Below are 26,506 nucleotides of genomic sequence, written 5' to 3' on the forward strand. Positions count from 1 at the left end.
GTCCACTTCTGCGTTCTCAAGGGCTGAGCCTGGTCCATGGCCGGAGGGGACAGCTCCCACCAAGACGCCGTCTGTGACCAACAGGAAGAGCGCATCTTACATTGCTAAGAGCCCAAGGATATCTAGGGAAGCAACTTTACCAAACTCTTACTGAAGTTCACAGTCAAAATATTTTCAAATCATTGCGATTTAATTTGTGAGGGTCAAAAATAGTTCACTGAAGTCAAAGAATGTTAAGAGCTGGAGAGGAGATTACTCTTGCAAGAACAGTTGCAGCCGAAAAGGACGCCGGGTAAACCTGCTTAGAGCACGGAGTAGCAATTTCTTCACCCCACAAGGAGAAGAGCGATGCACTACTAGTAAGATTCCATCTTGGGAGCCCAGGCGGAAAACAAACCGAGGGTCAACTATTCACCCTAAGTGATCCATTTGTTCACATTCAAAAAATGTTCTCCATCTCGAAGACAAATAGTACTGCAATTATAGGTTATTAATTTATTAGATACACTAAATTATGACAACGACCTGCTGTGAAACCTCGGCTGTATCACTGCTCACACGACCTTAGCCCCAAGCACAGGAAGTGAAAGGTCAGGTTACACTTGGTGTTGGCTGCACTGGGTTAGGGCTGCCCTGGAATGTGCTAGCCTGCGCCCCTTAGAGCCGCTCCAACTTCCCTCCAGATTCGTGCTTATCAACCGCTCCCCTGCCCCCGTCTCTAGGCCAGGCTCCAGCCAGGGGCCCCCAGCACTGGGCGCGCCCCGCCGGCATTCCTCTCACTTCTCCTGTAGCCTGGAAATGTAGTGTGGCTCCCCTGGTGACCTTGAACTTCTTTACCCTGTCCTTCTTTCAGCATAGGTCCCCTCCAACCTCAGAGCAATCGACAACTTCCCGCCACCCTCATCCTGCCCCCCGCTCCCCTTCCTCCCTCCCTGGCCCTGGTTCCCTTCTTGCGGACTCTCCAGTGCCCCCTCCAATCCCCCTTTCCTGATTCTCCATCCACTCTGGGTCCCCGCAAGCTCACACACATGCTCAAGTCTCTCTGCTTAGGACACCTCTCCCTCCACCCAACTGGCCTCCGACCCCAGTCCCGTCTCTGCTTTGCGATCCAGGATCTTGGCACAGCTGCCTCCACCATCCTCCACTTGCTCATCACCAACCAGACTGCTCTTGGCACACCGTCCCACCACGGCTCCCACCCAGGAGGAGCCAGCCACCTTCTCTCCCCGAAGCTCACGTCTCTCACAAACTATTCCGCCAGCCCTCTCGGTAGCTCCTTACCTTCGGGAAGCAACCCTTGGCTTTGGCTGCACCCCCACCTCTGACGCTCTTACCCACTTGGACGGTGCTCATCACTCCGCCACGTGTGGCCCCGTGGGCTTCAGCCAGCATTTCCACACGTGGCACACTCGCTCGTTTAATAAACCTTATGAATAAACATGTCACTTGACTCTTACAGCCTGAGATTACTTTTCAGACGAGAAAAACGAGGCCCATCGAGAAGTGATTTTGTTAAAGGCCCCACATAAAGGCTCAGATTCAGTACTTCCCCCAGTCCACCTGGGTCTTCCAACGCCTCCGTCACCTCAACAACTCAGACTATTGAGTTCCACGTCGAAGGGACGACGACGGGCTGATTCGCCAGTGATGGACACCGCATCTTAATGAGAAAGGGAAACCAGGCCGCTGCAACCTTTCGACTTCACGTAGAACCCGGAGTACGTGTGCAGTATCCACACACACGTGTTTAGTTTCTACTTAATCATTTGAAAGAGCCATAGCAAGCTCCCAGCCGGTGGCTACTTCCCAAATGCCCACCATGGCTGGTGCTGGGCAGGGCCTGGTCTCCCAAGTGGGAGGCAGGGACCCAGCTACCAGGATCTGCACTGGAAGGAAGCCGAGGCAGGAGCAGAGCTGGGCACCGGGCCCAGGCAACCCGACGTGGACGTGGGCACTGCGAGGCCAAACGCCTGTCCCCGGAGCCCCTTTCAAACTGTTCACACTTAAAAAATTCCCAAGACATCCAGTGAGCACTTGAAGACCTTGGCTTCAGTAGTTCATCAGCCACTGCTGTAAACAACATGTGTAAATCATCCCCCCTTAGCTGTTTGCTAAAAAAGAAAAAAAGAAAAAAATATTGTGGACGAAGACATTGCCAACTTACATATATCATCTTTATTTGGAATATTTTTTGCCTTACAATGCTCCTGAGAAATTAAAAGATGCATTGACTTTAGCGCTATAAAACATAATTAATATTAAGGTTGGCTTGGAAATTTCCCCACATTTAGATATTTCTCTAAAAATCAAGAGAAAATTTATAATTTTATTTATTTTTAAGATTTATTTTTATTTACTTGATAAAGTCAGAGTTACAGAGAGGAGTGACAGAGAAATCTTCCATCTGCTGGTTCATTCCCCAAATGGCTGCAACAGCCAGGGTCGGGCCAGGCTGAAGCCAGGAGCTTTTTCCAGGTCTCCCATGTGGGCACAGGGGCCCAAGCACCTGGGCCATCTTCCGCTGCTTTCCCAGGCCATAGCAGGGAGCTGGATCAGAAGTGGAGCAGCCAGGACACAAACCGGAGCCCACACGGGATGCCAGCATTGCAGGCTAGGGCTTGACCCATTACGCCATAACACTGAGCCCAAAAATTTGAAATTTTTAAATAGAGATAACTTAATAGGTTAAAAAGTAAAGATTGGCAAATAATTACAAATATCAGAACATTATTTTTTTCCCATAGGAATATATAAAATAAATATCACAGCTCATTTGGTATTTACAAAATTATATTTTCATTGATGGAAGATGTTTTACATACTTGGACATATGAAAAACTTCACTAGCTTTAGAAATCAAATTCAAATGCTCTTACGTTTGATGCCACACAGCACTTTCTAAGTACTTCTCACCAAACCACTGACTCGGGAGGGGTCCCTCTCAGGTAACCATTAGGAGGTTAAACGAAACGGAAGGCTTTATTTGGGGTGGGATACTTAAAGCTTTAGCTGATTAGCTGCGAGAAAGTCATTCCTCTGTTCCCATGGTTCTGTTGTGCTTTTTTCCTTTATTTGCTCAAATCAAGAATGGTAGGAACTAACTCACACCACCGAGGGACACAGTACTACACCAGAAGGGTCCAACCCACGCCTGCAGGGAAGCTGTGCTGCAGTATCGTTCAGCTACACACGGCTGAAAACCACCAGGAATGTTGTGAAAAACGGGCAGCTCAGGCAGAGATCAACCACAAACAGTAAAATGACCGCAGCTGCATACTGATACCGCAGCCCAGGTACTGACAGCAGCGGCCTGTGGCGAACACTGGGACGGCAGGCTCCCTCAGTCTCGACAGGAGAGATTCCTTGAGCAGACGGCTCACCTCTGACACGGCTCGGCTTCAGGGCAGCGGGCGAGCTGTGTCTGCTTGGGGTCAAAGCGAGTCAGCCAGCCGCAGCTTCAACGGTACGGAGGAAGCATTTGGGACACAGCTTCAGGACAAGACTATCTGGGACGCACTTACTAACCAGCAGCTCTGTAACAGCGTGCTCTGTGCTCTGTGGATATGCAGTCCATCCACGACAGCTTTCAAACGAACGCTGAACTGCCGAGTTGGGGGGCGGGGTGGGGGGAGACAGGCTGTTCTGACCAGGGAAGGAAATACTCAAAATGTCATAAAAGGCATTTCAAATATGGTGACATACTACTTACATACCCACCATGCACGTCCTCTTCAAAATAAAACATTTTCTGCATGTCCTCAAAATGAAGAACCGTTTTTGTTTTAAACTTGAACCTAGTGTTTCAGCTGCTCCGCACTGAACTAAAACTCCAGTGGCGAAGCAGCAGGTGATTCAGGACGGCCAGCGGGAACGTCCTCGGAAGGAGCACACAGGGATCCAGGAGTGACAGTCGGCCCCCACTTCCGATTCTTCCGCCTTCCACACACGCAGTCTGAAACTCGATCCTCTCCCGTGCTGTGTGCAGGCAGAGGCCAGGGGCGGCACCGCGCGGCGCAGGAGGCCCAGTGCCGCTGAGCTGGGGTGTCCGGGAGGCCCGGTGCCGCTGAGCTGGGGTGTCCGGGAGGCCCGGTGCCACTGAGCTGGGGTGTCCGGGGGCCCAGTGCCAATGACCTAGGGTGTCCCGGAGGCCCGGTGCCGCTGAGCTGGGGTATCTGGGAGGCCCAGTGCGTCACTTGCAGCCGTGAGTGCCGGCGCTTGCTCAGCGTAAGCCCAGGGCCAGCTGAGAAGTTCTTACACAGGATCTGTGCACCAGCTTCCCGCCAGGGTACATAGGGATGGCGGATACAGGTTTCACCTGCCGTCAACAGTCTTCAAATACATTAGAAATATTCCGTGAGCCACAGCAAAACATACAAACAACCAAAGTAAGCTCTGGCCAGAGCCAGGCCTATTTACATACTTGGATTAGTCTTATTTTCACCTTTCCTTGCTATACAAAATGTTGCTATTTTAAAGGCATATTGAAATCCACAACATACACGAGAAGTGTCATTTTAAATGTACAACTTCAACAACTAACACAAATCTGAACATCTTGATACAATTAAGTTTCAAGTCAGGGTTTTTCATGATAGTTTAACACAAAATTAAAGCAATACTCTCGTCCTCTTAGGTCACAAACACCTGGCGCTGGTACTGTCAGAGCGACCGCAGGGCGGGCGGGTGTGGAGGCGCGGGCGCGGGCTCTGCGCACCTGCGTGAGGGAGCTCTGACTTTAAGATGCGACCTCTAAGCAGACGCCAGAGGCCTTAAAATGCAAGGGTGCCCACACCATGCACCTGCCAATGAAGGGACGCTCGCTGGGCGGCCGCCAGGGGTTACGGCAGGAGCGAGGAGGGGGTAGACGAGGGGGTTAAGGCTACGATGGACCAAGGCCTGCACCCTGACTGGGGTGCTGGTCACGTGAGCACAGCCGGGCGGATGCCGCACAGACCCTCGCACACTTGCCATTCCCGGGCTCCGGGGCCTGCGCACGCACTACGTGCCTCAGCTCTCTGCTACATAGCGCCCAGACTCTGAGCTTTGAAAGGTGAATCACTTGTCTCTAGCTTAGGAGAGCTTGAAAACCAGAGAAGGAAATAAAAAGCTGATGTATAGTACAGCGACCAGGATTTGTCTTTTTAAAATGTAAATTAAGAAAAGGGTAAATCAAGTATTTCTAGTTTGTATTAGGTCAAATCAGAGAAGGAAAAGAACAGCTGTTCCTCTGACTCCTGCCGATTTCTAAAAGCACTGAGAACATTTTTATTAAACTTAGAGAAAGTACAACTACAAACATACACATGAATGTCTTCCCAAGGGCACTTTGTGATAACGGACATCGCATAGCGCTCACGGTTTCTTTAAAGTGCTGTGTCGTCTCTGGCTCTGGCTGGAGGGTCCTTTATTGCTTTAAAAGGTCTTTCAACACAACTCCAGCGCTGTTGTCCGGCGACACCGGCAAAGGGGCGAACGTGGGCAGAACATCTGAGATGGGTTTGAGGAGCAAGTGCCCAGGCCCCCCGGGGCCAAGTCCAGCTGGGTTAACAAGGGGCACGGCAGCAGAGCGGGGGGCCAGGAACGGATTCACATCAGCTCTTCTACCAGACCTGGACTCCGCTGGATCTACATGATAAACAGGGATGATTTGATCTCTCACTCTTTGCAAAGACACTGACTTGAAATAACCCTCTGAATAGGGGCATAAAGTTAACCCTGTATCATTGATTAGCACGCATACACCCACACCCACATACACACGTACATATGAATAGCCAACTTACACCACCATTAGCTTCGAGAATTCCATCTTACTGGTAATAACACTGGGATTTAACATGTTTTTTGGGCCATTCTTTAAGGTTTTTTTTTCTTTTAAGGTTTATTTATTTATTTGAAAGAGTTAGGGAGAAAAAGATCTGTCTGCTGGTTTACTCCCTAGACAGTTGCAAGAGTGGAGGCTGGGCCAGGCCTACACTAGGGTCTAGGAGCTTCTTCTAGGGCTCCCATGCGAGTAGCAGGGCCCGGAGCACTTGATCTACCCACTCACTTAAAAGGCAGAGCCAGAGAGGCCCCATCTTCTGGTCCACTCCCCACCTGGCCACCACAGCTGGAGCTGGGCCTATCCAAACCCAGGAGCTTCTTCCAGGTCTCCCATGCAGGTGCAGGGGCCCAAGCACTTGGGCCATCTTCTGCTGTTTTCCCAGGCCACAGCAGAGAGCTGGATCAGAACTGGAGCAGCTGGGTCACGAACTGGTGCCCATATGGGATGCCGGCACTGCAGGCAGCAGCTTTACCCGCTAGGCCACAGCGCCGGCCCCACTTGGATCACCTTCTGCTGTCTTTCCCAGGTCATCAGCAAGGAGCTGGATCAGATGTGGAGCAGCTGGGACACGGACTGCTGTGCACGTGGGATGCTGGCGTTGCAGATGGCTTTACCACTGTGCCACAACGCTGCCCCTCTTTAATTATTTAAAATGAGAGCACAGGCGGCCTTAATGTCTAAATACAAATGCCAGTTTGTATTGTAATTCTGATTAAAGTTCATTCTTGGTGATTCAAACGGCCTTCTGTCACAACAAGTGACCCATGTGTTTTGGGTTCCTAGACTGGGCTCACAAAGCAGCTTATAGAACCCATACGCTGCTGGGTTCTGGATCACAGACGCTGCGCCTATGGAGATGCAGACAGAGAACAAGGACGAGAAACGCAGGGAACGCGAGCCAGACGGACGCCTAGCACTTCACCAAACACAATGATACTGCTGTTTTGCACTTATTTACTGATTTTCAGATTTTTATTTATTTTCATCTTTTTCAAAAGGTAGAAAGACACAGAAGTCTTCCACCTGCTGGCTCACTCCCCAACACCCACAACAGCCAGGGCTGGGCCGGGCCAAAGCCAGGTGTCTCCTGTCTGTGTGGCAGGCGCCCATCACTGCTGCCTCCCAGGGTGCACCAGCAGGAAGCTGGGCTGGAAGCGGAGTGGCTGGGACTGAAACCAGGCTCTCGGGCATGTGGACTCTGCTGTGCAGCCTTAACCTGCAGGCCAAGCATCTCGCAGCTACGCTGCCCCTGCCTGTAGTCAAACGCCAGTTGTGTAACTGATGAATTTTACTTACTATAACAACAAGTTTTTTTTTTTTTTAAAGATTTATTTTATTTATTTGAAATGCAGAATGAGGCGGGGGCGGGGGGGCATCTTCCATCTGCTGGTTCACTCTCCAAATGGCTGCAACAGCCAGGGCTGGGCCAGGCCAAAGCCAGGAGCCAGGAGCTTCTTCCATGTATCCCTTGTGGGTGCAGGGGCCCAAGCACCTGGGCCATCTGCTGCTGCTTTCTTAGGCGCAACAGCAGGAAGTGGATCAGAAGTGGAGCAACGTAACTCGAAGCAGCACCCATACGGTATGCTGGCATCTTGTGTGGAGGCTTTGCCCGCTACGCCACAATGTTGGCCCCTAACAACAGCTTTTCAAAACGTATTGTCTGGATGCTAAGGAATCTCTTATCCATCTGAAAGATGAAGGACTTAAGATATGACATTCTGGGGCTGGTGCTGTGGCACAGCAGGTAAAGCGGCCGCCTGCAGTGCCGGCATCCCATATGGGTGCCAGTTCGAGTCCCAGCTGCTCTACTTCTGATCCAGCTCTCTGCTATGGCCTGAGAAAGCAGTGGAAGATGGCTCAAGTCCTTGGGCCCCTGCACCCACGTGGGAGACTTGGAAGAAACTCCTGGCTCATGGCTTTGGACTGGCCCAGCTCTAGCTGTTGTGACCATTTGGGGAGTGAACCAGCGGATGGAAGATCTCTCTCTTTGTCTCTGTCTCTTCCTTTGCCTCTCTGTAATTCTGCCTTCCAAATAAACAAACAAATCTTCAACAAAACAAAACAAGTACTGACATTTTCCCCAAACAATTGTAGTGGTCAGGAAAAACACTGGCAACCACATTACAGTGATAACATCGGGATTACTACCAACTTACTAAAAGAAAAGGAACATAGACATCTGCTGCACGGCTAACTTTCAGGCCTTCTGATGCCGGAGAACAATGCTTGGCTAGATTACTTCTCTGTGGAGTCAGGCTGATGGCACTCAGTTTTTACTGGAAGAGGTTTTTGTTTATGAGCTCATGTCTGAGGGGACCCAACTCTGCCACCAACCTCAATGGCAGGAGACAAGCAACCTTCTGAAGGTGTCTACCTCAGCAATGGGAAACTCAACAGAGGAGGCCTTCAACCCAAGGAGAGCACGTGGCAAGGTCATCCTTCCACTGGTCATCCCGCCCCTGCGTCCAACGTGGCTCTGCCTGTGAACAACCTCCTCAAGTCTGGGAAAGCTCCCGCAGCGCCGTCCTGAGCGCATCTTCCCAGTCTAAGATTAGACGAAGCGAGCTTCTTAGTTCTTCTCATGCAAAACCGGTGTAAGCTCAGACTGTCACTGGCTTCCCTTTCTGACAAATAAGTCAAAGTGGGCAGGAGGTGAGGGGAGGAAAGGGAGATGGAGGAGAGGGAGGGCACCTTGCCAGTGAGCCTGGAGTCTGCTGACTGCAACAAGAAAATGCCTTCAGTATCGCCCACGTCCCTTAGACAAAGTCACCGTTTTCACTCAATTTAGCAGCCCAGTCTTGTATCTCAATAACAGGTAAATTTACCACCTTCTGTCAGTGTACAAAAACAGACATATGTAGAAAGTTTTGAAATTTTCAGAAATAAATTCTTAAATATTTTACAAATTTAAGTATTTGACATGATAGAAATACAAGAGTAGCCGGCGCCGCGGCTCACTAGGCTAATCCTCCACCTTGCGGCGCCGGCACACTGGGTTCTAGTCCCGGTCGGGGCGCCGGATTCTGTCCCGGTTGCCCCTCTTCCAGGCCAGCTCTCTGCTGTGGCCAGGGAGTGCAGTGGAGGATGGCCCAAGTGCTTGGGCCCTGCACCCCATGGGAGACCAGGAGAAGTACCTGGCTCCTGCCATCGGATCAGCGCGGTGCGACGGCTGCAGTGCGCTAGCCGCGGCGGCCATTGGAGGGTGAACCAATGGCAAAGGAAGACCTTTCTCTCTGTCTCTCTCTCTCACTGTCCACTCTGCCTGTCAAAAAAAAAAAAAAAAAAAAAAAAAAGAAATACAAGAGTAGATAACATATATGCAGTCCAACTAGCCAGCATATTCGTCTAGATTACAATACGAAGACTACAGGGGCTGGCACTGTGGTGCAATAGGTTAAGCTCCCGCCTGTGGTGCCAGCGTCCCACATGAGCACTGGTTTAAGTCCCAGTTGCTCCACTTCCGATCCAGCTCCATGCTAACGTGCCTGGGAAAGCAGTAGAAGATGGCTCAACTGCTTGGGCCCCTGCACCCATGTGGGAGACCTGGATGAGGCTCTTGGCTCCTGGCTTTCAGCCTGGTCCGGCCCCAGCTGTTGTTACCACTTGGTGAGTGAACCAGTGGATGAAAGATATCTTCCCCCACTGCCCCATACGAACACGCAGATCTTTCAACCTAGGGTCCTTCACAGCATTCTTGGGGATTTAAGTCCATGTACCAGCTGTGCTTAAATAGATTACTAACCTGTCAAGTCCTGGTTGTTGAGTAGAACACTTACGATTTTTTTAAAGGAGAAAAAAAAACTTGTCTCAAACTGTAAGTTACACTTCTACCTCAGATTGGTAATGAGGACAAAGACAGATGACCGGGGCCAGCGCTGTGGCGTGGTGGGAAAAGCTGCTGCCTGCAGTGCTGGCATCCCATATGGCATGGGTTCAAGACCCGTCCGCTCCATTTCCGGCCCAGCTTTCTGCTATGGCCTGGGAAAACTGGAAGATGGCCCAAGTGCTTGGGCCCTTGCACCCACATGGGAGACCCAGAGGAGGCTCCTGGCTCCTGGCTCCTGGCTCCTGACTTCGGATAGGCTCAGCTCTGGCCGTTGTAGCCATTTGGGGAGTGAACTAGCGGATGGAAGACTTCTCTCTCTCTGTAGCTCTGCCTTTCAAACAAATACTTACAAAAAAAAAAAAAGGTGACCAAGCAAAGGTTTAACCAGTTCATCAGCACTTCCACACTTTCAGAAGAGTAATTCAAAATGGCTTATGTAGAGGGAGAAGAATTATTCTGGTATATAAAGGGAAAATAACTCATACTATTTAAATTAACCTAAGCCAATTAAATATCAGATTGCTACAAGAATATATGAAGCCAAAATCTGATGTCAGAATTTTAGGAACAGTCATACTTAAACACTAACAGTTTGGCTAATATCGATATAAAGAATACTCATAAATTAAATGTTCATATTTTTAAGTTGTAGAAAAAATAGTTCGGTTTTACCTTTGAAACTTTCTGGTGCATTTGTATCCAGTTTTCTTCTTCCTGGAGAATCTAGAGGCTTCATGTCATGAACAGAAAGTTTTGGTGGTGGAACAGATGGATGAGATTCTGTCTCTAGGAATTTAACAAAAAGTTCTGAAAAAGACTAAGAAAAAGTATTTTGATTGCATTATTAATAAAATTATATTTAATGCAACTAAGAAAATACACCTATAAACTAAAAACTACTTATCATTTGAATCATTTTCTTTACAAATCATCTTTTGAATAATAGAAAATGCTGGCACATTACTTACACAGATTATCATTATAAAATTTCAATAATTAGTCAATAATCTTTGAGAACAACAGTCATTTCCAACACCTTCCAGTCAGAATTAGCCTAGATGAAACAAAGCTCACATTTCTTGCCATCACTGGCACTTCGGACATCGAGGCTTAGCATCCTAACAGCTGTCTGCATAGACATGCCAACGGTTCCAACGGACAGCAAGAATAAACACAATTTTCTAAAGACAGACCCAATCAGTAAATATAGCAGATCACCAGGAACATTGGAATAACATAGTGGAGATCTTTCCTTTAAATTAAGTTTTATATCTTCCCTAGTCTTATCTTTTATCCTTAACTAGCTCTGGGTAAGGCATCTACCTTCAGCACCTTTTCATTAAAACAATAAAAGAAAGCAGCTCCAAATACCAACTAATAACCTAATAACTAATAACTCTTCAGTGACACCCCTTGAGACATCCTAGGCCCCAGCGTGTCATGTTCATCAGTGTTAAAGGCAGATCCCTTGTCATGTCATCACACGTTAACGGCAGTCCCCGTGTTACCATGTCATCGTGTGTTAAAGGCAGACATGGTGTTGTCATGTCAGCACGTGTTAGCGGCAAACCCTGTGTTGCCATGTCATCACGTGCTAGTGGCAGACCTCATGGTGTCATGTCATCATGTGTTAACAGCAGACCCCCTGGTGTCATGTCATCATGTGTTAACGGCAGACATGGTGTTGCCATGTCATCACGTGTTAAAGGCAGACACGGTGTTGTCATGTCACCACGTGTTAAAGGCAGATCCCATGGTGTCATGTCATCGCATGTTAACAGCAGACCCCGTGTTGTCATGTCATCACGTGTTAACAGCAGACTCCGTGGTGTCATGTCATCACGTGTTAGTGGCAGACCCCGTGGTGTCGTGTTCATCAGTGTTAATGGCAGACCCTTTGTCTGTCTGGTTCAGAGTTGTGTTCTCAGGACTCAGGGCATTTTGTACACAGCAGGTACTCAGTAAGTATCACTGATTGGCTCAGTGACTTGGAACATACACACACACATTAAATAATTTAATAGCAGGACTGCCAGTGGTAGCATAATCAAACACGAAGAAAGAACAGTTAGAAACCTGAAAAATAAAGGTACTGTATACAAACACTTCAAGAAAATCCACATGCAATAAAATGACTAAAACAGCTTGTCATCGGTAAGGCAAGCGCTTCCTTGGCTCTGTTCCACGGCTCCATGTACCCTGAACGTGAACTCTGTCTGGAGGCAAGTGTGCTAGGCAATACCCCACCCTCACTCGGCGGGAACAGAATCCCTTCTTACACTGTGAAGCATGGATTGCTGATTGGGTCTCAAGGGTGTGCTGGGGACACTTTTTGATCCTCCTCCAAGCCATCCTGTCATCCACCTGGTCACACCACCCTGATCTTCTTTAAACAACTGAAGAAAAACAGGAAAACATTATCAATGCAAGAGAAGAACATTCTCACATGATTTCAGGTGGTAGCAAGTGCAGTTCTCACTGAATCCTCCTACTGACGAAGGCTACAAATACAGCACTATGCCAACCACACCCCAACAAACAGTGCAGGACAGTCACATCTCAGCACTGCAGCATCCTAACACAAGAGGCGGTTTTTAAGCTACAAAACAGTTAAACTAATATATAAACGTAAAAAAAATCCAGCTCTTTGACGTAGTAGGAAACGATTCCATTTCCACTTTATAAAGAACATCATGTTCGGTAGAACTATGCAGAGAGAGAGCAAATGCTGTTCTAGGAGGCTGCCGCGCAGCTGCCGATGCCCGTCACCTGCTCCATCTCCTCCCGTTTCACGCCCAGGATGCTGCCCATCAACCGCAACACTTCGTGTCGCTGACTCTTCGGTGTGTGGAAATGCCCAACGAAGAGGTTGCGCATCAGGACTCTGCAAAGTGAAGAGAACAGCTCAGACTCAATCAACATCAATGTACGCAAACACCAGAAAATGAGTACTTAGTTATAAATAATTAGATACTTAAACATAAAGACTAAACAAAAATAGTTTAAAATAATTAAAAAAAAAAACACCTTGACAAGTCTAAGAGTATTTCAGAACCATCACTGGCTAGCCACCCACTTCAGCCGAGTGAACAGCTGGCACCCTGCAGAATCCCTGCGCCTCGCTGGGCCGAGGGTCCCTGGAGCAGACCCTTGGGTGGGAACTACTGTTCCTGTGCCTCTCCTTCCCCGTCCTCATTTATTAAAAACTTGCTAATATCTGAATTTCAGTATTAGATGGGACATCAAGTATATACATAGTTTCAGTGACACATAATCAGAAGATGCTCACTAAAGGAAGAAGAAAACAATGTTAAAAATAAACCATTTTGGGGCCCAGCACTGTGGTGTAGCTGGTAAAGCCATTGCCTGCAGTGCTGCCATCCCATATGGGCGCTGGTTTGAGTCCCCGCTGTTCCACTTCCGATCCAGCTCTCTGCTATGGCCTGGGAAAGAAGATGGCCCAAGTCTTTGGGCCCCTGCACTGGCATGACAGACCTGGGAGAAGTTTCCAGCTCCTGGCTTTGGATTGGCTCAGCTCTGACCGTTGAGATCATTTGGGGAGTGAACCAGTGGATGGAATACCTTTGTCTCTCCCTCTCTCTCTCTAACTCTACCTCTCAAACAAACAAATAAAATCTTAAAAAAAAAAAAAAAATGGGGCCAGTGCTGTGGCATAGTAGGTAAGGCCACCGCCTACAGTGGTGTGCCGGTTCAAGTCCCGGCTGCTCCACTTCCAATCCAGCTCTCTGCTGTGGCCTGGGAAAGCAGAAGATGGCCCAAGTCCTTGGGCCCCTGCACCTGTGTGGTAGACCTGGAAGAAGCTCCTGGCTCCTGGTTTTGGATCGGAGCAGCTCTGGCCATTGCGGCCAATTGGAGAGTGAACCAGCGGTTGGACCCCCCCCACCCCGCCTTGCCTTCTCTCCCTGTGTAACTCTTTCAAATCAATAAATAAATCTTTAAAAAAAAAAAGACAAGTTATTCTACTGAATTTCTGTAAAACTACCTACATCTCTTCATGTTAAGAAAAGGCTCTCTGGCATTGTTGTTCAACGTGTTAAGCTGGTGCCTGGGATAACCACATCCCGTACTGGAGTGCCAGTTTCAGTTCTGGCTAGTGTGTCTAGGAAGCAGCAGATGATGGTTTAAGTCCTTGAGTTCCTGCCACCTACATGGGTGACACAGATGGAGTTTCTGCCTCCTGGATTTGGCCTAGCCCAGCCCCAGCTGTGGGCATTTGGGGAGTGAACCAGCAGATGAAGATCTCTCTCTTCCTTTCTGCCACATTTTGCCTTTCAATAAATAAGTAAATCTTAAAAAAAAAAAAAAAAAAAAAAGGCTTTTTTATTTACTTGAAAGGCAGAGCCGAGAGAAAGAGAGAGAGAGAGAAAGAGAGAGAGAATCTCCCACTCACTGGTTCATTTCATTTCCACTCACTGGTTCACTCCCCAAATGGCTACAATGGCCAGAGCTGTGCTGGGCCAAAGCAAGGAGCCAGGAACCTTCCCCCTGGGTCTTCCATGTGGGCACAGGGGCCCAAGCACCCGGTCCATCCTCCTCCTAAGGTACACTAGCAGGCAGCTGCATTGGAAGTGGAGCAGTCAGGACTAGAAGTAGTGCCTATATGGGATGTGGTCGCCACAGACAGTGGCTTAACCCACTATGCCACAGCACTGGCCAAAAGAAAAAGGCTTTAAAAAAAAATACAATCACATGTAAACACCGACACATGGAAGTTATTTTTACCATAAAGAGAATCTAAAAAGTAAGAGACAAAAGCATACTTGTCCACTTTTCCTTCTGTGCTGTTTACTAAGTTCATCAATTTCTTTTGTACATCATCCAGCATTTCTTGTCGGAGCTGATCTGTTTTAAAATATGTGAATAAAGATAGCCATTAACTGATTAAAATAATCTGGGTGCATACATAATGAGATGTACACCATCCTTTACTATGATTAAAAATATGCCTGTATTCTAATGAGAACACTCGACTATTACCATCTTTTCTTTGGTCCAGGGAACTAGGCTGATACAGAAATTACCCAGAAGCTAGGGTATGCATTAATTCACATGGTTTATCCCCTATAAAATAACGGTTCTTTAACAGAAAAATCTAAAAACCAAAAAAAGTTTTCATCCTCTTTAGAAACCTAACGGCAAAGGAAGGATTCCATCACAGCCTTCCTGCAGGAAGCGTTTCCAGAGCCACTCTTATTTAATGGGAGGAAATGGAAAAGCAGCAGTTTTAGATTTTCCTTTTTCTATTTTCCTGGCTGGACTCAGTTTCTGGTGATCTAAGAAGAGAATCTAACACAGCTAAGACCAAGATGCAGCTGACAGGGCAAAGTATTCCAGACAAGGGAACTGCACAATGCAACTCAACAGCGCTGGCTCCAACACACTGGTTAAGTGACAGCTAATGAGCAGTTAGGAGGATACTTGGCCTATTTTAATATTCTTGCTTTAAAAAGTACACAAATGCTGTGAACCTTGGCAGAGCGCGGGCAGTGTGGGCATTCTTTTCTCCCAGACTTGCATGAAGCCGCACTGCAGCGCACCAGGCACAGGGCCTCCGGGACTGAGGACGCGCGGAGCTCACACCTGGTCCCCAGGCAGCGGACGGCGTGAGCTGGAGGAGACGCTCACCGACTTTACGCTTGACTAGCAGTTTTCATTCTGAGAAATGGAGACCACCTTGCTAACACAGCACTGCCTCTCAGACCCAGAACCACATCCCAAGTCAGTAGACTCGGATCCTGGCCCACACACCTGCTCCTTCTGAGTGGTGGCGCGTTTTCCTGGTCATAGCTGGACACAAGCTGCCTCATCAGACAGGCGACTTGCAAACACCGTTTCCCATGGGTCGATACTCACTTTCTTGACGGTATCCTTTGAAGTTTTCGACTAATTTTGATGAAGTCCAATTTAGTTTTTTGTTGTTGGTGGTGGTGGTGCTTTCAGTACTGTATCTAAGGTCCTATTACCTAACCCAAGAGCTGAATGATTTACTCCTATGTTCTCTTCTAAGTTTCACAGTTATAACTCAAATTTAGGTCTATGATCCACTTTGAATCAGATTTTGTGCACACTATGAAGTAGGGGTCCAATTCTTTTTTTTTTTTTTCTAAGATATCCAATTGTTCCAGCACTGTTTGGTGACGATGCTCGTATTTGGCTCTCTTGTCAAAAAATAAACTGATCATAAACGTATGGTGTATTTCTGGACTCAACCCCCACTGCAAGGATTTTCCTTCTGCTGGGAAAAACTCAGCACGGTTAACTCCGACTCAGCCTTCACGCCCAGTCCCCGAGTCACCTCCTCAGAGAAGTTTCCTCAGGCCTCACAGACCAGGCCAGGCTGTCTGCTTATGTCACCATTCTGTTCTGCTGTGCAACGCCTCCAATTCCGATTTGCAGTGGTAAATGCAACTGCGGAATATCTAGCACAACTGTGTGCAACAGCTTATGGTTTTGCAAAATCACAAAAATCTAAACTGCCGTTTAGAAAAAAAAAAATGTAAAATGCCATTCATAGAATAGTCTAACTTTACCAAAATAGAGCTGGTTGCCATAACCATATTATAACGCCAGGTTCTGTTTGGAAAATCTACTACAAACTTTTCCTTTCCTGTCTTTCCTGTCAGGAATTTAAACTTGGACATTAAAAAGGGGTGGGAGGTGGGAGGGAACACAGAGAGGGAGGAGTGGGGTGGGGGAGAAAGAGGACTATTGCTAAAGTCTCAGTCGGTGAGACACTACACTCTGAATGCGTGCACGTGTAGCCACGACGGGCACTGGCGCCATCCGGGCCTTTCCAGAACTAAGCCCGTTCGGAATGTACACAGAACTCTGAACTCTTCAGTGAAGGAACAGCAAGTAAGCGAGCTCATCTCCTGTGACCGCTCTGACTTGACCACCCCACTCGTGAGCCAGAGTGCAGACGACCTGGTCTCTTCCCATCCTCCCCTCCTGACCAAGGCTAAAGACAGCAGAGAAAGAGGCCGAGCTTACCCACCACCCTCCTGTCAGCCCCGCACAGTTCCCGACACTGTCTGTTCTCCTCTACAGTTAACAGCTGCTGCACTGACTACACGTCAAAGTGATCACCCGGAGATGCTGGGCTATATGAAGTATATCAAAAAGTTAATTTCACCACTATTTTTTTACTGCTTCAATATGGCAACTAAAAATTGAATGACACATGTTTCACATTGTATTTCTATGAGACATTATTGTTTCAGAACAGGGTCAGGCTACAGCACTACAGTGGCTCTCATTTAAAAAAAGAAACAAAATTGAATGATAAATAAACATCTTCAGAGTAAAGTTCACAAAGAGTTGATTTTGATAAAAATTATTTCAGTCAAATAAGCTAGAAAATTTTAATTTTGCTCTATGACAAACTGATCAAGGAATCAAACTTTCGAAGTTCAAGTAAAAAATATTTTCTTGGGGGAGAGGGAGAGGTGGGAAAGGGTTGATTAGCAGGTACTTAAAGACAGAAGAAGTCCTGTGTTCTGCATGGTAGGAGGGCTGTAAGGTACTAGATAGTGCTTTATAAAAAGCTAGGATTCTTTTCATCATAAAGGAATGATTTTAAATGCTTGAGGAGACAGACACGTTTATCCTAAACTAGACATTCCACATTGTACACATGTTTTGAAACATCACGTGGTACTCCATAAAGACAAATTTTCATGTAGTCGTTAAAATTTTAAAGAATATTTCCTTATAAAGAAGAAAAAGACAGGGGCTGGCGCTGTGGCATAGCCAGTAAGGCTGCTGCCTGCAGTGCTGGCATCCCATATGGGCACCAGTTCAAGTCCCGGCTGTTCCTCTTCCAATCCAGCTCTCTGCTGTGGCCTGGGAAAGCAGTAGAAGACGGCCCAAGTCCTTGGGCCCCTGCACCCGTGTGGGAGACCCGGAAGAAGCTCCTGGCTCCTGGCTTCGGATCAGCGCAGCTCTGGCCACTGCAGCCATTTGGGGAGTGAACCAGCGGATGGAAAACCTCCCTCTCTGCATCTGCCTCTCTGTAAACGCCTTTCAAATAAATAAATAAATCTTAGAAAGAAAGAAAAGACAAAGGACTGAATTTCCTTCAGGTCTGCACAACCCTGCTCTCGCGTCCACGGCGTGCGCCCCCTTCCTTCCTTCCTTCTCCACTTCCACGCTTGTGGGATGCTGTCTCAAGAGTAACGGACTTACAAAGAAGAAAAAGACAAAAACTATTTTTTGACAAAACTCACACAGCCGGTCTCGTGCTGATTAAAACCTCTGTAGCGAGGCTTCTGGTACAGTTAGGACGCCACTAGAGGCGCCGCGTGCTTCTGGCTCTGGGCAGCCAAGCCCTGCACCTTCTGGGCATCTGCAGAGGGAGTCGGCAGACTCAAGACCTCTCTCTGTGTGTTTCTTTTTCAAATAAAAGGTAAATACATTTTTTTTTCTTAAACTCGCTATCAGGAGACATAGTTAGACCTTGAGCTAAAGTGACGTCAAGGCAAAGGGCTGTTTCAAATTCAAGTGGTGGTTTAAGTGCATTCTGATACTTAAATCTAGGGAAGACAACTCGTAGAATTTAGGGAAAGGGGCTGGTAGGACGGTATTAAGGAGGAGAGACATGGAAAAGAAAGGAAAGTCAACCACCCCCTTCCAGGGTCCCCCCAGACTCCTCTTTTTCTCCAGACATCCTCATTCTTGGAGGCTCTGACTACTTCTCTACAAAAACTGAAGACTAACTTAAACCGCAACTGAAATCAGAACTGTATTTACATGGGCAGGCAAATATGGTTATTCAGAAATGGGTTTTAAGCCAAATACAATATTGCTATGAAATAATCTCACATGCCACAATAATTCTTTGGAAGTTAAACCATAAAAGGGGGAGGGCACTTTAAAATTAAGCAATAAAGTGGCTGAGTTTAGGCCAGTTTGGGAGAACATCTCTCTGACTGCAGGGCACAGTAAAACCTGCCCTGTCAGAGCAACTGAATGATCAAATGCAACTTCCTTTTTTAAATGATTTATTTATTTTGAAAGCCAGAGCAAGAGAGAGAGGGAGAGAGACACAGAGAGAGGTCTTCTATTCACTGGTTTACTCGCAGATTGTCGCAATGGCGGGGGTTGGGCCAGGCCAAAGCCAGTAGCTTCATCCGGGTCTCCCATGGGAGTGCAGGAGCCCAAGCACTTCAGCCACCTTCAGCTACTTCCCCAGGCATGTTAGCAGGGAGCTGGATTGGAAGTGGAGCAGCCAGGACTCCAGCGGGGGCCCATATGTGATGCTGGTGATGCAGGAGGCGACTTAACCCACTGCACCACAGAGCTGGCCCCCAAATGTGACTTCTTCACAGAAAAGTGATGGGGCCGGCGCCATGGCTCACTTGGTTAATCCTCCGCCTGCAGCGCCGGCATCCCATATGGGCGCCAAGTTCTAGTCCCGCTCTTCCAGTCCAGCTCTCTGCTGTGGCCTGAGAGGGCAGTGGAGGATGGTCCAAGTGTTTGGCTCCTGGCTCCTGGCTCCTGGCTTTGGATTGGCGCAGCACCAGCCATGGCGGCCATTTGGGGAGTGAACCGACTGTCTCTCTCTCTCTGTCTATAACTCTATCTGTTAAATAAATAAAATTAAAAAAAAATCAATTGTAAAAAACAGAAAAATGCTAAACAAAGTGAGAGTGCTCATTCATCTGATTTCTTAAAATACTAAGGAGTCATCTTTCTTTTTTATTAACATTTATTTACTTATTTGAAAGGCAGAGTTAGAGAGAGGCAGGGGCAGAGAGGTCTTCCAACCACCGGCTCACTCCCCAAATGGCTGCAACAGCCAGAGCTGAGGGGATCTGAAGCCAAAATGGAGCCAGGAGCTTCTTCCAGGTCTCCCATGTGGGTGCAGAGACCCAAGGACTTGGGCTACCTTCTGCTTTCCCAGGCCATAGAAGAGAGCCAGATCAGAAGTGGAGCAGTCGAGACTTAACTGGTGCCCATATGGGATGGCAACACTTCAGGCGGTGGCTTTGCTCACCACAGCGCTGGCCCCAGGAGTCCATCATTCAATAAAGTCCTCACTGGGGCCGGCAACATGGTGTAGCTGATCTTAAGTCCCCGCCTGAGACACCAGCATCCCATATGGGTTCTGTTTCAAATCTCAGCTGCTCCACTCTCCGATCCAACTCTCTGCTAATGTACTTAGGAAAGCAGTGGAGAATGGCCCAAGGATACTTGGGCCCCTGTACCCATGCAGTTAAACCTGGATGAAGCTCCTGGCTCCTGGCCTGACACAGCCTCAGCTATTGCAACCATTCGGGGAGTGAACCAGCAGACGGAAGATCGATCAATTTCTCTGTCTCTCCTCTCTGTAACTCTGTCTTTCAAATAAATAAATAATTCTTTAAAAATATAGCCCTGGTGCCAGTGTTGTGGTGTAGTAGCTTAAGCCTCTGCCTAGAGGGCCGGCATCCCATATGGGTATCAGTTCTAGTCCCAGCTGTTCCTCTTCTGATCCAGCTCTCTGCTTATGGCCTGGGAAAGCAGTGGCAGATGGCCTAGGTGCTTGGGGTCCTGCACCTACATGGGAGATCCAGAAAAAGCTCCAGGCTTCAGTGAACCAGCCAATGGAAGACCTCCTTCTCTCTCTGCCTCTCAAATAAATAAATAAATCTCAAAAAACAAAAACAAAAACAAGAACAAAAAAAAAACACACAGGGCAATAGAGAGGATGGAATTAAGAAAAGAGTTACACAGATGACTTTATTTATACTACAGAAAAGTCAGTAAAAAAATTGGGTTTTGTGTCCCCTTTGCATTGACTACCTAAAAGTAAATTTACATCTGATATTTAGCTTAAAGAAACTTAGCTTCTTCATTTAATTAAATGTAATCAAAAGTTAGAAATTACATGATCTTTTTATTACACGAGTTCAGCTTATATATCATCACTTTTATGTTTATAATAATGCATCTTTAAAATAATGTATTTTTAAAAGTTACCATATCTGCCTAGGTTCAATATCCAGTCTCCACTCCTGACTCCAACTTCTTTCCTGGGCGGCAAGGGTGGTGGTTCAGATAGTGGGGTTCCTGTGACTCCCACGGGAGACTGGACTGCTTTCCCACCTCTAATCCTGGCCCTGGCCTAGCCCTAGCTGTTGTGGGCATCTGGGCAGTAATGCAGGAGATGGGAGCTCTGTGTCTCTTTTGTTCTCTCCTAAATAAATAAAAGCTATCATATCTATTTGCAATGTGAACTTATGATATATGAGTGTTCTTTAAAAAGTTCATGGAAAATGTGTATCATGAAAAAAGTATATGTGATCTCATAATTTTTTACACCAAATAAACATCTTTTATTTCCTTTTTTGTACAAACTTTAAAAAAAAAAAACCCTGTTTATCTGTGAGGCAGAGACACAGAAGAGACAAACAGAGGAAGCTCCCACCTGCTGGCTCACTGCAAATGCCTGCAATGGACCCGGGTGAGCCACCACTGTTGCCTCCCATGGTCTGCATTAGCAAAGGGCTGGAGTCAGGAGCCAGAGCTGAGTACTGAACCCAGGAATCAGGAACTCCCCTGAGATGGGGCAGACATCTGGCCCCCAAAAGTAACTTTCAAAATTCTACTTTTAGGAAATGAATTCATAGGGAATGAATTTTATTAATACAGCATGACTTCATTAATTTGAATTCTGTAGATCATAATCTGTGATTAAAACACGATACAGAAATATACTGGATTATTTATACAGTTAATTGGAAATACTATGTGTACTTAAAGAGATTTTATATAAATATTTTTAATGTAACCAAACCAAACTTATTTTCCTGAACCCATTATTACACACTCAGATAATTGGTACTGTATTTTTCAACACTGAAACAGAAAAGTTTTTTAGCAAGTTAATAGTATAAATTTATACAATATTTAATTTGAATAGGTTTACACAGATCAGCCTTTTTCCCCAGAAGAAAAGACAACAATTTTGCCAGCAAAAAGTAAACCTATGGCAATGTCTCCACACTGAACATCATCATCAGTACAGATAATGTACTCACAACAAAGGGCTGTTGACGTTGTAGCCTGAAACCCAACTCATTTCTGCAAACTAGCGTGGACCACACTCAGCCTCAGCCTTCTCAGGGTTGTTACAGAAATTCCAATCAGGCATCGCATTAAAAAAGTGATATATTTCAAATAAAAGTCCAGCTTTTCAGTGTTTCCGAAAGATCTGAAGAATGGGCAGTACCAGGCCAACAGTCCCGGTGGCAGCTGCTGGTGGAGCCGAGAGCCTGCGACCTCCAGAAGAGACGCACAGTCTCCACTCAGCCTTGCATGCTCTTCTATGCAATCGTCTGGATCCACACGGCCCCCCGCTCCCACCTCTGCCTTCTCAGGCGCACTCCACACCCACACCCACAGCTCTGCCTATTCCCAGCAATCGCATCTCCAGCCAGTTTGCAGATTATGCCACCCAGTTTCATGTGAATTCCTCCCCCAGCCTAGGCTCCTGCACGCAGACGTGACCAGGGGAGGTTAGTGCACCGTGCACCGTGCACCGTGCACCGTGCACCGGTTCCTAGCCGCTTCTGCCACTCCACACCACCACCACCAGAACGAACGGACCGAGAGTTCTTTCCTTTCTGTTTCTGGTTCCATGTTGCCCTCTTCTTCCTGCCTGACGGCAAACCCTCTGAAGGTAGGGGCCTGGCTGCCTACGTCTAGTTCCTACTGTTGTGCCTGGTGCACGGCAGACACACAATGAATATCTGATGAATCAACAAAACAACTCTTGATTTTCTTGGGACAGGAGACTATCTGAGAAGGACAAAAAGAGTGATTTACATTCTGAATTATGCATCCATACACAAAGAAACAAGAGAAGCTCACACAAAACATTAACTCAAAACATTCTCCTTACTACATAACTTATTTGGCCCTTTATATCTAGAGGAATTATTTTTCTTAAACTGCGATTTCTAAAACAGAGCTCAGTTTAAATATCAGTATCAGGGAAACATATTTTAAAAATAAAGTTTTCAAGTCGAGTGAGAGCTTATTTACCTGGCTGATATAGACTTTTTTCTTAATTCAAATTTTGGCATTGTCTAGTATGCCCAGATGTTTCTATCATCACAAATAACTTTTAACCATTTATGGCAATTTAGAAAACTGCATCTGGTACTTCTTATATGTTTCCTCTAAAATCGCCACTTCTGCCAAAAACATCTAGAAAGAAATCCCTCAAAAGGTTTGGGTAACAAAGCGTCTGGGAATGTATTTGGCCTATGTTCAACAGGACATTATATGTTTTCTTGTATAAATCATGTCCTGGAAAATGGAATGTCTTTATTTAAAATAAAAATTCTACCATCCAGCACCATAAGGTAGTTCCATGAAACACAATTTAAGCTTCTTTTATATTTGTAATTCTAAAACATGGTCTTATGCTTCATATTACAGTAGGTTTTACTGGGACTCATTTTATACATTCTTCTACATGTTGTTTTTAAAAGAACTACTCTAAGGAAATTTTCCATTCTCAACCAGATTTTCAAAAAGAGCAATCACTAAGTCTTCTTACAAAAAATAAGTTATAAGGCCCCTTAAAACACAGGTATAAACCTGCAGACTAAGAGACTTTCTCAATGCTACAACGAAATCTGTATTCCTTATGAAAACTTATTTTTCTTTGCGTATCATAAAATTCACCACCCTTTTGACTAAGAGTGGTTGAAGCAACAACTATTTTGTGCTTTTTCTTTCAATTTATCAAATACTTTTCATTTAAGCAGAAATTTATCTCAAGGATAACAGTAGAAAACAAGAAGTGAAAGAAGAAAAACTGGGGCCCAGCAATTGGTGTAGTGGGTAGAGCTGCCACCTACAATGCCAGCATCCCCCGCGGGTGCCAATTCGAATCCTGGATGCTCCACTTTCAATCCAACTCCCTGCTAATGCACCTGGGAAAGAAGTGAAAGATGACCCATGTGCTTGAGCCCCTGACACCTGGAAAAAGCTCTGGGCTACTCATCTGGCCATTGCAGCCACTTGGGGAGTGAACCATCAAATGGAAGCTCTCTGTTTCGTTCTCTCTCTCTCTCTCTGTGTAACTCTGCCTTTCAAATAAATAAATAAATCTAAAGAAAAAAGGAAACTGTCAAATTTGGCTACATATATAGCAAGAAACTTTTTTTTAATAAATCTTTTTTTTTTTTTTAAGATTCATTTATTTATTTGAGAGGCAGGGTCACAGACAAAGGGAGAGACAGAGAAAAAGGTCTTCCATACACTGGTTCACTCCCCAAATGGCTGCAATGGCCAGAGCTGCGCCAATCCAAAGCCAGGAGCCAGGAGCTTCTTTCGGGTCTCCCACATGGGTGCAGGGGCCCAAAGACTTGGGCCATCTTCCACCGCTTTCCTAGGCCATAAGAAGAGAGCTGGATTGGAAAAGGAGCATCTGGGACTAGAACTGGTGCCCATGTGGGACGCTGGCACCGCAGGTGAAGGATTAGCCTACTACAACACAGTACCAGCCCCAAGAAACTTCTTTTCATGGTTCAGCTTCAGTCTAGGCTTAAGCAGGTACCTATTTTCTCATCAATAACCATTCCATAAAAATTCTAAACTCTGATAACTCAAAACAGCTAATGAAAGACATTATCCTGTCTGCTCCATAGACTAGTGCATTAAGTTTGAAAAGGCAGTAAAATACAGGATGGCACGGGGAGTAATGTGCCTGCGTTTGTGGTAGAATGCTGGCATACTGAATTTCTAAATGGAAGGACAGCAGTACTCCCTCTACTGGCCAGGATGATCCACTACAGCACCTACAGGACCTACGACTGGTTTGTTGCCACTGTCACTTGCCCACGGTGGGGAGAGTCTTTAACAGTTTTTAGTATTTCTGAGATGAGGCTCCTCTCAAGTTCCTCTTCTCCATTAAACACCACCTGACAACTTAATGGCATTCTAGTGGAACTAGATATACACTGTCTTAAATTACTAACATGTGATACGTCTATGCTATATGTCATTTCCTTAGCTAAGCTCCCTGCAAAAGAAATCCTATGGGGGAGTGCTTGGCACAGTGGTTAAGACTCTGCTTGGGACGCTATCCCTAACTGGAGTTCCCAGCTTTGAGTTCAGCTCTGCTTCTGATCCAGATTCCTGCTAATGTGCACTCTGAGAGCTGGCAGATGACAGCTCAACTGCTCGAGTGAGACCCAGATTCAGTTCCAGGTTCCTGGCTTCCGCCTGGACCAGCCTGACTGCAGTTGGGCATTTGGAGAGTGTAGCAGTGGATGCAAGAGCTCTCTGTCTCTCCGCCTTTCAAATAAAATAAAAAGAAAGGGGGCCAGCATTGTGGCATAATGAGTTAAGCTGCCACCTGCAATGCTGACATCCCATATGGGCACTGGTTCAAGTCCCAGCTGCTCCACTTCAGATCCAGCTCCCTACTAATGTGTCTGGGAAAACAGTGAAAGATGGCCCAAGTGCTTGGGCCCCTGCATCCAAATGGGAGACCTGGAGGAAGCTCCTGGCTCCTGGCTTCATCTTGGCCCAGCTCGGCCATTTGGGGAATGAACCAGTAGATGGAAGATCTCCGCCTTTCAAATAAATAAAATAAATCTTAAAGAAAAAAAAATGAGACCAAAAAAAACAAGGATCCTACCTAGTGTATCACATAGCTTCTGACATGAAGCCAGAGAGCTGCTTCTCATTAAGAACTTGAAGCATGACAAGGCATCTATCTTTGTACTTTCAAGACAAGATCTGTAAATACCCTTAATTCACAACCACAGCTGCACAGATATGTCACTAAAAATTACACAGAAAGATTGAAATCATCGACAATCTTCCATTTTAATACTGGTGTCACCACAGTAGTTCTCTCTTCCTAAGTCTGACCAATCTGAATCATCTCTTCTCTGGTAGCAGTGACATAATCAACCATTTTGAATAAAATACCACTTTTTAAAGTGTTTCCTAATATTGTTAAAATGTTGAAACAGCATATCAACTAATCATTAGTCTACAGACGCTGAGAAATAAAACAATACTTTGCCTCTACAACTTAAATCTCTATGTACTTTCTTGCAACAAAAGCCAATCTGTCTTTTTCAAAATTGTTTCTCCTGGCAAATATTTTTGCTGTCTGGCCAAGTTTTGTGTTAAAAATAAAGTACAGTATTACAACATCAATCAACATTTAAAGCATTTAATGATCCAGGAAAGAAAATACACAGTGATTCTTTTGAAACAAGCAGGCCAATCATGCTTTTGCTTATATTATCAAATCCAGAGTGTAGCTTTGAGAAAATAAAATCACACTTGTGTTTAGAGATAAAAAAGCGATACGAAGCACTTAGGTAACATAAGAAAACGGATTGTCAAGAGGAGCTGTAAATGGCAAGAATGACTTAAAGCCATAACAGAACCAACTGTCTCCTCATTCCCCTTCCTGTCTGTGCAGCACTGGCTTCTTGCCTGCTCTTTCAAACACCAGTTGTACAAGCATAATTTGAGATTTTTCTGTAGCAATTCTGACTCCTCCAGATGGATTTGTGTTTCTATACATTTATGATAAATACTAACTGCAATTTTTCTTTTACATGAATAGGAACCTAGACCACCTAAGCCTCACTGGATATAATGAAGAAAATCCACTACTGCATAGAACTTCTTCACTGTCTCCTTGTGGCCTCAGATGTTACAGCAGTGTGACACACACACGCTGAGCTAACACAGACCAAGGGCTGGTTCAGAACTAAGCTTTTCCACCCTCTTTAGCCGGTCCAACCCTGGGACAGCAACTCCTTTGCTAACCTGCTTCAGGTGCCCACGCTTCTCCCTTGCACCGCCCTTTTGCC

At 46.2% G+C, this 26,506-nt stretch overlaps 1 protein-coding gene across 3 annotated transcripts in view; it reads right to left on the reverse strand.

The window, feature by feature from the left end:
• Window positions 1-2,152: 2,152 nt before the first annotated feature.
• TRIP11 (thyroid hormone receptor interactor 11) overlaps window positions 2,153-26,506 on the reverse strand; it is a 79,158-nt gene continuing 54,804 nt past the window's right edge. For all 3 annotated transcript variants that reach the window (XM_008271915.4, XM_002719595.5, XM_008271914.4), the window contains 5 exons: window positions 14,432-14,513; window positions 12,420-12,534; window positions 11,930-12,046; window positions 10,323-10,467; window positions 2,153-5,625 (listed from right to left, as the gene is read on the reverse strand). In XM_008271915.4, the coding sequence (XP_008270137.1) occupies window positions 5,405-5,625; window positions 10,323-10,467; window positions 11,930-12,046; window positions 12,420-12,534; window positions 14,432-14,513 (680 nt within the window). In that variant the 3' untranslated portion in view covers window positions 2,153-5,404. The remainder of the gene's footprint in view (window positions 5,626-10,322; window positions 10,468-11,929; window positions 12,047-12,419; window positions 12,535-14,431; window positions 14,514-26,506) is intronic.

The sequence above is a fragment of the Oryctolagus cuniculus genome, chromosome 20 (genome assembly GCF_964237555.1).
Source record: "Oryctolagus cuniculus chromosome 20, mOryCun1.1, whole genome shotgun sequence".
NCBI lineage: Eukaryota > Metazoa > Chordata > Mammalia > Lagomorpha > Leporidae > Oryctolagus > Oryctolagus cuniculus.